Genomic DNA, 16,215 nt, shown 5'->3' on the forward strand with positions numbered 1-16,215 from the left:
GGAAGAGATGAAACTTCTAGAGAAAAGGAAAGCCTTTTAGAGGCCTCCATCGTTACCCTAATTATTGACGTGATATAACATTTAATCCTTTCTGCAAAAACATTGTTTGCAATAGGCAAAAAAACTGCATAGAGATATTTAGTTATAATAAATCAGCTAATTCCAGTCATGTATCATATAAAGACCAAGCATAAACACATATAAATATATATATAGGAGGATAGAAGTTCTTCCATCTTTCCATTATGCACAAAAGCTCTAAATACAATAGGAATACAGAGTTTTGTTTGATTTTTAGCTCAGCCGATTGCCATTTCTGAGGTAGAGTGAAGACCTTCCTCTTTATGCTTTACTCTCAGACCTAATATTATATATATTTTACCAATAGATTCTACAAATACCCTCATTTAACTTATAAATTCTCATTGAGAATAGTGGACATCAGCAGCCCTCGGACGAATTCACACCTTCGAGCCTTCTCCTCGTGCTCTTGGTCTGACAGTTGTGACTGTTGAGGCTTTCTGTCACGATAAACGAGTGTTAGAAACTTGAATCCAATCCTAAAATTATCAGTGAAAGTCAAAAGGTATAGCGGACTACCAGCAGCACTGTCACTTTTACCCGGATAAACAAAACAACACATATCACAAGAATAAATGACACCAGCAGTTATACCTTTCTAGAGATTCTTTATCTGTGCTTTCCTTGTCTGCACTTGATTCAGCAATAGAGAGAGACTGCAAGCTTAAAGGCTCATCAGCTGTGGGTGGATTGAACATAAATGATGACAATAATGGATCAGCTTCGACATTGGAGGGAGAAACAAAGCATGAAGATCCCCCGAGAAGGGCATGCAAGTTTCCATCTCTCGGTTCTTTTCTCAACATAGAAAATGTCAAATTGGATCCACCTTTGCGTAATCTTCGCTTGCGCTGCACGTAAAATCCAGTCAAGGAATAACCTGAACCTTTCATCAAGACATGCCAACTCACAAACAAACAAGAGATATTTAGACATACAAAGGAGAAAGCAAAATGGCTTTTACGGGGAAAACAAAGTATAAGCTTGGTGACCGTTAGCAGAAATGTAGATCACTAAACAAAAATGAAAACCAAATTCACATACCCCTAATGCATGGCAAACATCGTCAAGCACCATGGTGAAGATCAAATCAGATTAAAGTGTTTAGCCTTTTTAAAGTAGATAGATAGATAGATATTATTTAACTAGCTTTCATATCAAAACTAAATAAGCCGAGACAAAATCAACATAAAAAAAAGGATATCTTAAGAAAATTCCCATGCTGCATGGTAATGTGGCTAACTATATCCATCCCGACCCTCTTCGCGCAAACCGGGCAGACCTGAAATGGTAACATTCAACCAAACACCTATTAAGCGAAACTCAATTTTAACTCTCAAGCAATGTTATGCGTCTAAAAGACCAAAAATACATATCTTTCACAAGTGAAAAAACAAAGTACAAAAGCATGAAGAACACACAATTTATCAAATTAACTTTGAAGCTAAACAGCTTAATGCTATACACCAGAAATGAGAATGATATTCAAGCAAACAACATCTATAACTCAAGCAACAGTGAAATTCACAATGAGAGACGCATAATTAACAAAATTATCAAGAATCTTACTGAAATTAAATCCCCAATTCAACACCAACTCAGCTGTAAAATACCATTTCAAATTTCAATATCTTTTTTTCCCCCAATTATGCACCAGTACTTCTACATTTCTTTTACTTATAAACTTCAAAAAATACTCCATCAATATGTAAACTACGTAAACAAAGTTAATCTTTTTTCTAATAAATTCAATAAGAAAAACACAAATTTCATCCAAAGAAAAAAAAAGGAATAATTTTATGAGAAAAAAGGAAAAAAAAGGTACCCCATTTTTTACTTCAACAGGATGTTCCTCATCGATGTGACAACAAAGCCCAACAATATCGAAATCCTCAGCGCAAAACGGACATAAAAACTCCGCCTTGAAATCCTCGTCTCCATCAAATTCTTCATATCCTCCACCCAGAAACAGATCTAGAAAAACACAACAAAAACAAAAATAATCGCAAATTAAAAAAAATCAATTCCTTATTTTCTCGTGAACCAAACAGAAAAAATAAAACAAACCAGATCGAGACTGATGACGCCTTGAGGAAGACGAAGAAGAATTGGAAAATCGAAACCTCCATGAATTTGACTCCATTCTTTTTCCTTCTGTTGAGAAAAGAACGCTACTTTTTTTCTCTCTCGTTCGAGTTTCGATCTAAGTAATTGAGAAACTTGGTAAATTTATTGAAATAAAGTCACTAAAAAGTTCATAAATTAACAAAAAAAATAAACCCTAATTAGGAAGAAATGAAGATATTAAAAGAGAGAGAAATAAAAAAAATTGGGAAAAAAAGAGCAGAGAGAGACTCTCCACCGAACTTTTCTGGAATGGGGTTCAGGCTTTCAGCTTATTTTATAAACACGTTTTTGCTTTTATTGGGTTATTTTTAAAACTTGCCCAACAAGTTTTCTTAAATTATAGAAATGCCCCTCTCTTTTCTAGACCTTTTCATTTAAGCCAGAAGGTTCTTTATAAGGGGTGGACAAAAATATCATATGGGAAAAATTAGATTTAACAAAAAATGTGGTTCGTTTGCAAAAATATATCAGGTTTTAGTTTTAACAATCAAGACCCCAACAGAGGTCGGTTTTTAGTTATATAATAGAACATTTTTATTTTTATAAAAACTGAATATTTAAAATATTTGAGTAAAATAATACCAATTTAATAGAGAAATTACATAAAATCCAATTTCATATTATAACAAATTAATGATATTTAGCTCACCAAATGGATTTGATAAAAAAAATTTGATAAATACTAGATATTTGTGTAAATAAAAAATGAAAAATATTATTTAGTGAGTGATCTGTTTTATAGTAAAAATATATATTTATCTCTATTTGTTAACTATGTTATAATTGCACTATAGTAATAAAATAGCGCCGTTTATGACGAAAAATATCATCAGTGTATATATTTTGTGGCGATTATATGTATAAACTTCACAGTAAATGTATTGTCAAATTGTGGGAATAAATTTGACGCAAAAATCATCGGTGGGAATACTATAACTGCGTTTATATTTAAAAACACAGTTGCACGTTTAAACTATTAACGGCATTTGGTGGCATAAACGCCACAAAATATTTCGATAGTTAAATCAATAGCAAATTTTGATAATATTTTTGTTTGTTTATGTGGCTCTCAAAATTTTATTTAAAAGAAAGCATTGATAATTATTCTTTTATCATCTCATTATTTGAATTAATATCACTCAATTAATTGGCACTAAACTCGCATTTAATAACAACTAGTCTTGTGAGGATGAAATTCGTTGTGTCTGGAATACTTGTTGGGGGGATGTTCCTTATCGATTGGAAGATTCGGCACAATTTTGTTAGATTGGTGGAAGACTCTCTCTCGTGACCGAAAATGGATTGCTCGGATAGCATCAGCTCATTTGGTTGAATTGAACAATGCAAATCCTACTGAGGAGATTCTGGCCGCTGAGATTTCTGATGTCAAGCTAGCATTGAATATGGAAGCAAATGAGGAAAATTACTGGGAGCAACAAGCTCATGCTAATTGGTTAAAACAAGGGGATTGTAACATTGCTTGCTTTCATAAATTTGCTTCCCATCGAAGACGTGTAAATATTGTTATTGGTTTGGAGGATTAAGATGTGTCTTTTGTTTCTTCGATTGGATGTCATGGCTTCGATCACCAAACAATATTTTGAGGTCTTATTTTCATCCACTTTAGGCTATTGTGTTCAGTATGCCTCCACTTAAGGCTTCGGGTATGGATGGTTTTCTGGCTGTTTTTTAGTAGAAATATTGGCATGTTGTTGGAGCTGATATTACAAATTACTATCTTGCGATCCTTCGATGTGAGGTTTTGTTGGAGATTATTAACCGCATTAATATTGTACTTATTCCAAAAGTAGTGAATCCGAGGAATATGTCATAGTTCAGGCCTATCAGTTTATACAACGTTCTTTATAAAATAATCTCCAAAGTGCTGGTAAATAGATTTCAGCGGGTACTCGATATTTGCATTGGTGAAGCTCAAAATGTATTTGTTCTTGGAAGATTTATTTCTAATAACATTTTTATTGCCTATGAGATTATGCATTCTTTTAAGAAACGACAGGTTGGTAAAATGAGCTCCTTTGCTCTCAAACTGGATATGAGTAAAGCATATGATCGGGACAAGTGGAGTTTTTTGGCAGCTATGATGCTCCATTTGGGTTTCCGTAAGGACTAGGTTTCATTGATTATGAGTTGTATTAACATGGTTTCCTATTCGGTGGTGCTTAATGGTCAATTGGGAGAAGTCGTCCATCTTTTGCGAGAGCTCTGTCCGAGAGACCCTTTAAGTCCTTATATTTTTCTAATCTGTGGTGGAAGTCTTTCTGCCTTGCTCCGGCTAGCACAGCGGGAGGGTATTATTCGTGGCACACGTATTAGCAGAGCTGGGCCCCATTTATCGCATCTATTTTTTGTCGATGATAGTATTCTCTTTAGGGAGGCCACTGCTTCAGGTGCTCATAATATTTACTCCATTTTACGAGAATGTGAGACTTGCTCGGGGCAACAAGTGAATTTCAACAAGCCTTTAATTGATTTCAGTACGAATGTGGATAAATTTGTGTGCCATCAGATTAGTACAAGCTTGGGAGTGAGGTTTACTTTTAATCTAGAGAAATATCTCAATCTCTCAACTATGATGGGACAGCAAAAAAGAGCAGCTTTCCAACATTTCAAAGACCGGTTCAGAAGGTGTATTGATCATTGGAGTATGCATTTTTTGTCACAATGGGGTAAGGAAGTTTTTATACGATCGGTTTTACCATCTATTCTGACCTATGTAAAGAGTTGGAACCCACTATTTGTAAATTCTGGTGGCAAAATTCCAGCACGAAAAGAGGAATTCATTGGTGCTGATGGTCTTCTTTATGTGAGCCAAAATTGCAAGGCGGTGTGGGTTTTCGAGATTTATCCAGGTTCAATATTGCACTATTATCTAAGCAGTGTTGGTGTATTTTATCGATACCCGATTGTCTTTTAAGTAGGGCTTTGAAAGGCAAATATTTTAAATGTAGATTTTTTAAATGCTCGATTGGGTCCTTACCTCTTTATACCTGGCGTAGCTTGTGGAGTTTGCGTGATCTTCTTGAAAAAGGTCTGGGCTGTCGTATGGGTATTGGAACTTCGATTTTCATTTGGAATGACTGTTGGTTTCTGAGACCTACTGGCTGCAAGGTACAACACATAGCTGTTACTACTTCGGTTAGTTGGGTGAGTGACCTTATGGTACCAGGTTTATACAAATGGGATGAGGTTAGAATCTATGACATTTTTGTAGTTGATGATGAAGCTGAGAGAATATTAAGAATTCCACTAGCCCAATTTGGCCCCCTGATATTCTTGTCTATAAGGGTTCTCCTACCGGGTTTATACAGTGAGAAATGGGTACAATATGTTACTAAGGTCTTCTTACACAGATCACTCGCATGGTGTCCACAATGACAACTCACTTACTAGTAACTTTTATACTAAATTGTGGCAAGCCAAAATTCCACCAAAAATTAGAATTACATGTTGGCGGTTTTGTAACAATTATGTTCCTATGCTTTCTAATCTTTACAATAAGTGGGTAATGAACAAAAAATTTTGTCACCAATGCTCTGCTGGACCAGAAACTGCGGCACATGTTGTATGGGAGTGTCTGATTGCTGCGGCAGTATGGCAAGCATTGCAGATTTCGTGGCATGTACAACAAAACAATTCTGACTTCTTTAGTTGGTTTTAATATTTATTTACAACTATTTTTGAAGATTCTATCAATTTAATTCTTATTACAATCTGGGCTCTATGGATGGGGCGTAATTGAAGCTATCATGAAGGATTTCCTCAATCAGTTTCGAGTGTGGTGACTTTCATCCGGTCGTACCTTCGGGAGTTATCCTTTCTAGGGGAGGGTTCACGGCTTTATGGGGGGTTCGGAGGTGCGATGGTAGCCCCCAGTTGGGCCTTCTGTGAAAGTAAATTTTGATGCCTCTTTCCAGTCTCACTCTAGGCCATCTTATTCGGGTATTATTGTTCGGAATGAAGTGGGTCTGGTTTTAGGAGCAAGTATACAAATGCATAGTAATGTACCTAATGCTTTTGTTGTAGAGGCTCTTGCTTTTGTCCGAGTAGTCTGTTTCACGACAGATCTAGGGTTCATGCATGTTATTATTGAGGGGGACTCTTTGGCGGTGGTTAAGAAAGTCAGTTCCTTGCATGATGACAGATCAAAAATTGCGATGCTTATTAAAGAAGGAACATACAAGCTTAAAAATTGTTTTACTGATACTATTATTCAACATTATTTTCGATAGGGTAATAGAGTTGCTCGCCATCTTGCTGCCATGGGTGTCGCTCGATCAGTTCAGGGTGGAGGTGGAGCCTATTGCCGTCACTGATCGTTGGTGGGTGGACGCCCCCGACTAATTTATTGAATTTTTCATTTCAGGGAAGCAGGTTCACCGGATTTTATTCCGCTTCTGGGATGCTTCTCTCCTGGCTCTCGCTTACTGCAAGACTTTTCCAATTCATGAGAGTTTGGCTGGTTTTTCTTTGATTTCAGTCTCATGTTCGGAAGGGTCTTTTGTTTTCGTTGCATTCTTCATGTTTTGTCTTTTGGTTTGCTTTTGTTTGCTCTGTCTTTTGGTGTGTTGTTGGTTTGACTTTTCTTTTCTTTTAGTTTTGCTTTAAATTCTATTTTGTTGCTCCTGTGCAGATAAATGAAAGTCTAGCGTTTGGTAAAAAAAAAAAAAAAACAACAATTAGTCTTAGGTACATCTAACATGTAAGTGAAAATATATTTTTTTAATTAATAATTTAAAATAATAATAATTTATAAAATTAAATAATTTGTCTTCATTCTTATGTTCTCCTTAAAAAATTAATAATTATTAACAAAATTAATGAATGTATTGAGGAAAAAATAGTAAAACAAAAGTTATTAGAAAGGAGAAACCATGAGTCTTTTGAGTCATTGTTAGGGTTCATTTATATAAATAATATAAAAATAATAAAAATAACTGAGTTATAAATTAATTATCGAAATAACATGTTTTTTTAATAATATTTTACTATAAAGTGTATAACACCAATAAAAAATTAATTCAATCATTACATAATTATTACAAATTATAATAAAATAAATAGAAATAATATTTTAATAAAAGGGATGCCCATTATTTTGGAGAAACTCTGTAATATGTCTATAAGTCTTTTTTTTTAACAATCTTAGGTTCTGGTCATATCTATTATTTCTGACACAATGTCTAGAACTACTCATATCCCCTCCTCAACTCATAAATAGAAGGATAATATGCTTCAACGCACTTGAACTCACGTCCTCTTGTATTGGCAACAATGCCCATGCCAATCAAGCGAATACTTAATCAACTTAAATAAATATAAGTCTTATCTTGTATGTAGTGGTAGTTAAAACTCTTGTTAGACATATATTTGGCATAGGTCCAAACCCCATCCCTATCCCAATATTGTATAAAAAAATTGACATAAAAATACTTTATTCTTATATAAAATAAAAATATTATGTTAATTTTTATTTTACATTTTGAAATAAGTAACAATAAGAACAAAAATTAACATAAAAATAAAAAAAATCAACTTTATTTTTTTATATAAAATAAAAAGGGGTAAATTCTAAAACTACATATGAACTTTAGTCTAATGAACAATTTTATACATGAAATTTTGATTTGATCCAGTCCTCATAAATTATTAATATAATTTTTATATTTTTATATCGCATATACAAATAATTATATTTATCCAATATATAAATAATTTGATATATTTACTTCTTTAAACGTGTGTAAAGAATCAAAAGTAAAGTTTTATGTATACATTTGAACCACAATAAAAGTTTTATGTATATAAGTGTACTAAATTAAAGTTCATAAATCAAGTTGCGTTAATGTACAATTTTAAAATTTGTCCTAAATAAAAAAATATTATGTTAACTTTTATTTTAAATTTTGAAATAAATAACAATAAGAAACACTTTTTTATGTAAAATAAAATATTGTGTTAATTTTTATTTTAAATTTTGAAATTAAAATTTTAAAATTTTAAATTTAATAATATTAAAAATAACCAAATTAACATAAATAATTAAAAAAATGTTATAATCATATCTATTTTTTTGACAATTAGTCCCTCTCCAATCCATAAATAAGAGGATAATACGCTTCAATACACTTAAACTCACGTCTTCTTACATTGATAATAATGCTCATACTAATCGGATTAAGACTCAATCAGCTACAACTATATAATACTTTAAATTCAAGTACTTGTACTATTAGGAATGGGAAAACTATTGAATAGAAAAAAAAAACCGACATTGTTAACTTTGGTGTACTGATAAAATTTGTGTTGTTTGAGGTGTCGAATATATATATAAACAAACTCTCTTCATACTCCTATATATAAAAACAAAAGAAAATGTAAGAAAAATGGGAAAGCTAAAAAGAAAAGTTATTATCATAGTTCGATTAGATTAATTGATTAAATTGAAAATCGATTATTCAATTACTTGAATTGAAATTCTAAAATAGAGGAAGATTGAACCAAAAAACAAAAGTTAAACTAGGTAAAAGAATGGGTTAAAAAGACTGTTTCAATTGGATTTAAATTAGTTTAAATATTTAATTTTAATATTATAATTTGTAGCGAGTGTTTACGTTTCTATCACTGTTTTTAAATTTTGATCGAATCGGTTGAATCAAAAATTGATTGGATATCAATTCGAGATAAGAGATTGAATCGATTGATCAATAAATCAATTGAGTTAGCAATTAAATCGGTTGAACCAAGTTAAAAAATAAATTAAATGAATTTTCTTTATTTTTTTTAAATTTTATATGTTTTAATAATTTATTTAATTGAACTGAATAAATTTATAGAATTTAAAAATTAAAAAGTAATAATGACATTAAAGAAAAGTAGGGGTAGGTTGTGGTGGCAGTGGTTGCGTCTGTCCGAGCACCTGAGTACGGCACACGGTATTTTTAATTGGACTATCCCTTGAAACGCGTTTCAGCAACCTTCTTATTTTGGGACTCTCTTTTGTGTGCCAACTGCCACCCAACACAACAAAACAAAGATAATCAGATGATATGCCATCAATTTTGCTCAAATTTATTTAATCAATCAGTTGGATTATAAATAATAAATAATGAGTAAAATTATATAATATAATTATAACCTTAATTTAGAATTAATTTTCTGTGGTTTTAAATTTTTATTATTTTTACTATAAAAAACATATAATTAATTTTATATTATTTTGAATCTATTTAGTCTTTTTTTTTACATACAATATATATTATTTTTTATGATAATTATATTTAAAATGTTATTGTTGATGGGATTTTGATCTCTCGTGGAAAAGTCTTTGAATCTTTTGTGGGCTGACGAATCTCCTTAATAATGTATTCGAGATGTTTATGTTTGATTTTATCTTCAAATTGTGTCTTCCACTTTCACCAAGTTATGAAAATTATAAAATATAAGCTTAAATCCCATCAAAAGCAAATTATGAATCAGCATTGTGAATATAGACACCCCTTCGGCAGACTTGGTGTGACTCTCAATGCGAGCAAAAAGACGAAATTTAAAAATTCCTTCTCAGATCAACTCAATAGATATGTATTTACATAATTTTTAATACATTAACAACACATAAATAAATAAAAAATCAATCTAGCATATCAGGCTTTTAAATTGATCTTAGCTTATCAGGCAATATACCTTGGGTTATCATCGTACTTTTCTGTTACAAAATCAAATTTTATTTTATGTTTTTTAATTTTCAAATAATATTAATTAGAGAAGAAACACTGAAAAAAATAAATTCATTTGGATCAATAAATAAATAATTACAGAATACCCAAAAAAAACAAAATCAGTGGGGGGATTTCCCCCATTGCCCTATATTGTAAAATCCATGTCATCCAAGCTATTCATGCAACATGAACAAAAGAGAAGAACCTGCAGAAAAGACCAACACAACCACAAAGTAATGGCACATTTGTAGCTACTGTTGAACCAGCATGAACACAAGAACTGCTATCAAGATCGAGATTACAGTCGTTGAGCCCTTTCGATTACCGCTGTTTGTTGGCAGCATTGAAGGGAGTGCACACTCCTCGCCATTGAAGAACACTTTAGAGGGGAATCCATCACCTGCAGCAATGTTAATGGAAGGGGTCGTTTTCTTGGTGAATGAGATAACTGTCTGTTGTTTTCCGGGCACCCTAGGATCTTTCTGAGGGTTAGCTGCATCGGTTTCTGCAACAATATAGTTTAACCCGGGAAGACCTTGCATGAATATAGTATTGTTAACGCCATTCAACTCCAAGGCTGTTCCGTTGAAGGAGTACATCTTTTGAAACCCGGGGGTAGCCTTATTCAACTGTACAGCAGCAAACCAATCCGGGAAGGCGGTTTCATCCCAGTTGAATATTGTGATCCTAGCACTCCATCCTCGAGAGAAGTCTGAATAAAGATGCCAGTTTATGCTGACCCCACAATTGTCACCACACGGCATTGGATTTGGCACCGTAAAGTGTTTAAGATCAGCCCAAGCTCTGGTTATAGCAGTTCGGTTCTCAAATGGAACAAGAAGTGCCTCAGGTGGAACAAGAACAGCTGTAGCATTTGCTCTACAAGTGTTGGCTGAGTTGCGAGGGCACCCACAGGCACAAGTCGGGCATGGGACAACTGATTCATTGAAGTATGCAGAAAAGGATACGCAGCACTTTGGGCTTGCGTTCTTGGGCCGTGTAATATTGCAAACCACCTGCCAGCTAGCAACAACGGTTGTATTCGACGGCAAGCCACTTGGGTCTGGGAACTGACTAGGGCTTACACGGACTGGGGGACCACATTTGTAATTAGGGTTCAACGTGCCATTGATCTTCCAATTCTGAGGAGGAGAGAGCTCAGAGCGGTTGAGATCCGGTGGCATTTTAAAGACCTGCATTTGGAATACTGAACTTGACTTGCTAGGGTCCATTGTTGGTGGCAAAATAGTACCATTCCGGCAACATTTTGGGATCATCCCCATGGTTGTATCGTTTGCCTTTGTCAGAGGCAGGTCAATAATCGTCGGCCTCCTCTCACAGTTCAACACATTGCCAAAGTCTAGATCCCTATAGTGTTGTCCTTGCGGACCAAATATGCAGTCTGATGAATCAACGACATACGGATAAGCCCCTTTCATCGTATATATAAATTCATCCCTCATCCAATCAAAACTCAATTTCCAATTATCAAGCCGCCCAAGGGGGTTATGGTTTGAGATAGTAACCTGTGCCCAATAGTTCGAGTCGTACGTTCTCGTCACATCATACATAATTGTAAGATCACCACTTTGCCGAGGTAGGAACTCATCCTCTACCGTAACATTCGTCTTGAATTTCGGGTCTTTGGTGCAACAAACTTGCATCTCACTTTTACCTGGAAAACAGCAAATGGAAATCATATTCATACAATCTAAAGTAATCCTCAACACCACGATTATAATTCAATTCAGATCGGAGACATAGAGATGAACTAGACTCAAGATCAAAGAGTGTCCATCCCTATCCAACCAAGGAAGAAAATGATAACTAACAAAAAAACCAGCATAAGGAGACAAGCCCTGTAATAAAATCTTTAACAACAGAAGAATTTCATTACAGCAACAGAAAACTCCTAGTAGCAGAGATTATGAATAAATGATTTACTTCAACCAAATCATAAATTTCATCTTTCAAAAACAGCTTAAAATGAAACATTTCCCACTCTTTAATATGATCATCTTTTGATCTAACCCAGAGATAGAAATTTGACCAAATCCACTATAAAACCATACAGGAATAAAAAATTTCCACTGTCCAATAATCTACTCAAATATTATATCTCATTCAAACCACATGGCAAAATCAAGCATATACATATAAACTTTACCCAAGTGTTTTTTACCTTGCAAGGAAGGCTTAGGACAAAGGAAGCCATCATTAGCAAGATGAATAGTTTCAGGCAAGGGAACACTAGGAGCCGCCACTCCAAACTGAGTCCCAAGAAGCTTAACTTGAACTTGAATCTGATTCAGATCTCCGGCAATCTCAATCGCTGTTTTCAGATCAGTCATGGGGTACCCCGCAAAAACGGTACCGTTCCCAACATTGGCAGGCAAGCTCGTCCCATCAGCCAAAACCGCATTCGACGCTGAAACCAAATACTCGTCGTTTTTAAACCCCACGAAAGCCCTCCACGATTTAAGCTTCTCGTCGCCGTTATTCAGCACCGTCAAGACTGACTCAAATCTGTACGGCTGGTGCTTGGGATCCGTTGGTTTTAACTTGGTTCCGGAGGTGTAAGCGTAAGATAAGAAGATCCCATTGCAAGTATCGGCGGCGGGAGATGGGGCATCGGCGACGGTTTGAGAGAAAGAGAAGGGTAAGAGACTGAAAAGGAGTGAGAGGTTGAAGATGAAGAACAGATCGTAGCTCTGGTTCAGAGCCATCAAAAGATATGAGATTCGGAAAGGGAAAGATCAAAACAACGAAAGCAAATGGAAAGTGTTTTTTGTAGTGAAAAAAGAAACGCGTTGGATTGGTGTTCGAACAAGACAGCTTAGCAAAGGCTGGAATTTTTTGAAAGCACGAGCTTTTTTTAAAAAATTATTTAAAAAGTCGACACGACAACGCTTTGTTCTGTTTTCAGATCGATTTTCATATTGAATTTTATTTTTTTTCCTCAATTCAAAGAACAACATTCATTATTTCAAGCTGAATTCAAATTTCGAAAATTTTAATTTCAAATGTAAATCATAATTATCTTGATTTGTGATTTACTTATTGAATGTATTACTAATAGTGATGACACTTATTATTACTGATCTATAATTTGATTGGGTCCGAGTCGAATTCTACATGGTTCGTACTATTTTTTACATTTCCTAAAAATTTTGAAGGCCATGGATGAGACTTTAATTTATAAAAAAAATATAAAAATAATTTTTAGGTTCTTTTCTTCTCCCCAAACAGTATAAACCTCAACTCATCAATAGCTTTATGTAGCCAAGCAAATTGTGCAAGTAGTAGTCCAACGGTGCCCGCACCATCATCAACATCAGCTTACCTCCATCCATTAGGGCTTAGATTTAAGAGGCAGTGCTGAAACACGTTCCTCACAATTAGCAGTTCCTCCAAATCTAGTACGCTACCCTTGTAAAGTTTATAATATTGTCCCCAACCTACTTCTGTCATAATTTCTCGCTTCTTCAAACATATACTCTTACCAGGTATTAACTACTCGGTTGGAAAGTCAAAGCCACTATTAAGCTTGTACTTAACCCTTATGTAATTGCAACGGTTTAAATGAAGATTCGAAGACCAGTTGGTAATGATGGATTCTACATCTTCGCAATGAGAGAAATAGAATAAACCCATCGAACTATTTAAATTCTGAAAAACAGCGATCGGTGACACTTATTTGCACCGACTGTATTTGATGAAGTATGCCATTGCGACCTACCATGAAAAACCAAATAACTACCCCAATTATCCTGTATTCGTCGAAAAGGTGGCATAAGAAAGGGTGGAGTGGTAAATGGAAGCCTACCTCTATCACATGTAGTGGAAGTAAAAAACTATTGTTGTTGGTGTCGCTCAACTGATTTAATCCTTCAGGGATTGATAAGTCGTAAGCGAAGTTCGGTATTTGAATTCCCCAAGCAACCAAAACGCGATTCATTTCTTCCACCTTCGTAATGCAAAAGTATTGGAGTATTCGCTTCACAGCGTCGCAGGGGGATGCTTTGAATAACACAACCACTTCCTCTAGTCCTGGTGGTGTTCTAATAAAACTAAAAAAAATCAAAACAATTATGGAAATTTTAGGGAGATTACCTTTGAAATTGTTCTTCTCAACAATGGTTTCTTTTCCAAAATCTCGAATTCAAACAACGTAATTTTTAGGGCTCAGGTAAACTCCTTTTAAAAGGGTTTTCTTTGTACTTTAACAATTCCCATATTCAAGAACAAAGGCATAATCAGTTGCGTATAGTTGTACCCCTTATTGACACGTGACGAAGTGTACGTTGCAGATTAAGGTATAAAACGTATTCAACAAGCTTATCTTTATATATCACTTCTCATCTCATAGAACCATGTTACAAGAAGAGTCACTTTATAACTCTTCTTCGAACCAGGTGGCGGACATATTGTTATGATACTCACTATTACCGACCTATAACCTGATTGGGTCCTGGTTGGGTTCTACGTGGTTCGCACTTCAAGCTCGTGTGACACTATGAGTTCGCACATGAGATCACACGATATGGGTTTGCAAGCCATCACATAGGCGAACCCCTATCGTATAAACACATGTTAGACCTAGAGTAGGGTACGTGTCAACATGCATGGAACCTACCTATGACATCACATCTATGAACACCATATCATATAAATACACAGCTTCACGATCTAAAGGACACACAGAAACACTCAACAAGAATGAAATTTTGGATAAAACTTGAAAGCTTTTTTTTAATCGAGTATTTAATGAGGATGATTTAAAATGCAAATTAAGAAAGGATGTGAACGGGGAAAAGAGAAGGGAAGAAAAAAAAAAGAAAATTCCCACTTCTCATACTAATAATGAAAGGGGCTTGGGATTTGGTGGGTTTGGATTTTTTTTTCTAATTTTATGTGCTTAATTTAGATTTGTTAACTCGAGACATTGGTTAGTATTAAATTTTAATAAATTTGGATTGGATCAATTTGAATTTTTAAATTTTTTATTTCATTTTCTTTTAGATTAGTTTTGAGTTGAACTTATTCGATTTTTTTAATAATCTTTTGAAGTTATTTGTTCAAGTCATTTTAAGTTCAATTCATTTTGATTTTAGGTTTGTTTTAAGTTGACTTTGAATGATCAATTTTTTCTTGTATTCTCCATATTTGTTTTACTGTTTATATTTGGGTTTGTGGTTGTCCCTTACAATAATACTATCTCTAAGGTTTGAACATGTGTCTTTCATTGAAAATGTAACACAACTCTTATTGGTGACTTTGAATGATCAATTTATGTTGAATTGGATGTAACTTCGAATTGATGGAGTCAATTTTTGAGTTTGGATTAAAAATTGACGAATCTTACTCAATCTTGGTTGTTATATATATTGGAGGTAGAAAGTATTATATAAGCCCTTTTTACACATCATCTATTTGACCTAACCAATTAAAATATTCCATATTAGTTTTTTATTACCATGTCATATTTACATTTGGACATAAGTCTAAATCTACAAAATTTTAATTGAAGATAAACCTAATTGAAGAGGAATGGCTTGATGTCACCCAATTTTAAAGGAAAATCTTGTGGAGGATGGCATATGTTATACTTAAATCTATGGAAGAAATATAATTAACCTTTGGCTAAGCTTTACTAACTCCCCTATCAACTTTGAAGTAATCTTTATCAATATCATTAACATAATTTATATCTATGCTAATATTTGCAAGGAAACAATTAATAAGGTTGGGATTAAAATCAAACTATCTCTTTTTAGGATCATCATTTTGAAAATGAGAAGGCTTTATCTAGGCAATACCAAATTTTGCCCTTGACCCTATTTTTTATTTTATTGGTTGTTTCCCGTTTTGTTAGTTTTGATAATTCAAGCTTTTAATATAATATAAAAGATAAATTTTTATATATTATATTTTGGTGAAAATATTGTTGAAAATTTTATCAAATTTCAAAGTATTTTCATCGACTTGCAAAATACTCAAAAACAACATGTTTTAAATGTGTTACACTTGTACCTTAATCAAGCAAACATAACCTACTCCCCAATAAAACACTACAGAATCATTCAATTCCTAATAAAAATTGCATGGGTAATTGATAAAATATTATGAAAAGTTTCAACATTTGATCATCATTACTCAAATATATTAACAAATCATTAAAAATAATAAAATTGACCTGAAAAATAAAAAAAAAGAAAAGAGAATCAAAAAGAAGAATTTCTTGAATCTAAAAACTAGTTCAACTGAATAA

At 33.7% G+C, this 16,215-nt stretch overlaps 2 protein-coding genes across 2 annotated transcripts; both read right to left on the reverse strand.

The window, feature by feature from the left end:
• Positions 1–213: 213 nt before the first annotated feature.
• Positions 214–2,490, reverse strand: LOC107908509 (protein DEHYDRATION-INDUCED 19 homolog 4). Its single transcript, XM_016835684.2, has 5 exons — positions 2,149–2,490; positions 1,907–2,055; positions 1,286–1,363; positions 676–938; positions 214–521 (listed from the first exon to the last, which is right to left on the reverse strand). The coding sequence occupies exons 1-5, from the start codon at positions 2,222–2,224 to the stop codon at positions 413–415; spliced, it is 675 nt and encodes a 224-aa protein (XP_016691173.1). The 5' UTR covers positions 2,225–2,490; the 3' UTR covers positions 214–412.
• Positions 2,491–9,999: 7,509 nt separating this feature from the next.
• On the reverse strand, positions 10,000–12,917 carry LOC107908508 (COBRA-like protein 7). The gene is made up of 2 exons (XM_016835683.2): positions 12,127–12,917; positions 10,000–11,619 (listed from the first exon to the last, which is right to left on the reverse strand). The coding sequence occupies exons 1-2, from the start codon at positions 12,668–12,670 to the stop codon at positions 10,196–10,198; spliced, it is 1,968 nt and encodes a 655-aa protein (XP_016691172.1). The 5' UTR covers positions 12,671–12,917; the 3' UTR covers positions 10,000–10,195.
• Between the last annotated feature and the right edge of the window lie 3,298 nt (positions 12,918–16,215).

Source organism: Gossypium hirsutum, chromosome D02 (genome assembly GCF_007990345.1).
Source record: "Gossypium hirsutum isolate 1008001.06 chromosome D02, Gossypium_hirsutum_v2.1, whole genome shotgun sequence".
Classification (NCBI taxonomy): Eukaryota; Viridiplantae; Streptophyta; class Magnoliopsida; order Malvales; family Malvaceae; genus Gossypium; species Gossypium hirsutum.

Coding starts and splice junctions, on each gene's coding strand:
- LOC107908509 (XM_016835684.2), bottom strand. CDS start 2,224: ATGGAGTCAAATTCATGGAGGTTTCGATTTTCCAATTCTTCTTCGTCT. Junction 1,364..1,906: donor CTGTTGAAGTAAAAAATGGG/GTACCTTTTTTT, acceptor TTACCATTTCAG/GTCTGCCCGGTTTGCGCGAA. Junction 522..675: donor GATAAAGAATCTCTAGAAAG/GTATAACTGCTG, acceptor TTATCGTGACAG/AAAGCCTCAACAGTCACAAC.
- LOC107908508 (XM_016835683.2), bottom strand. CDS start 12,670: ATGGCTCTGAACCAGAGCTACGATCTGTTCTTCATCTTCAACCTCTCA. Junction 11,620..12,126: donor TCCTAAGCCTTCCTTGCAAG/GTAAAAAACACT, acceptor GCTGTTTTCCAG/GTAAAAGTGAGATGCAAGTT.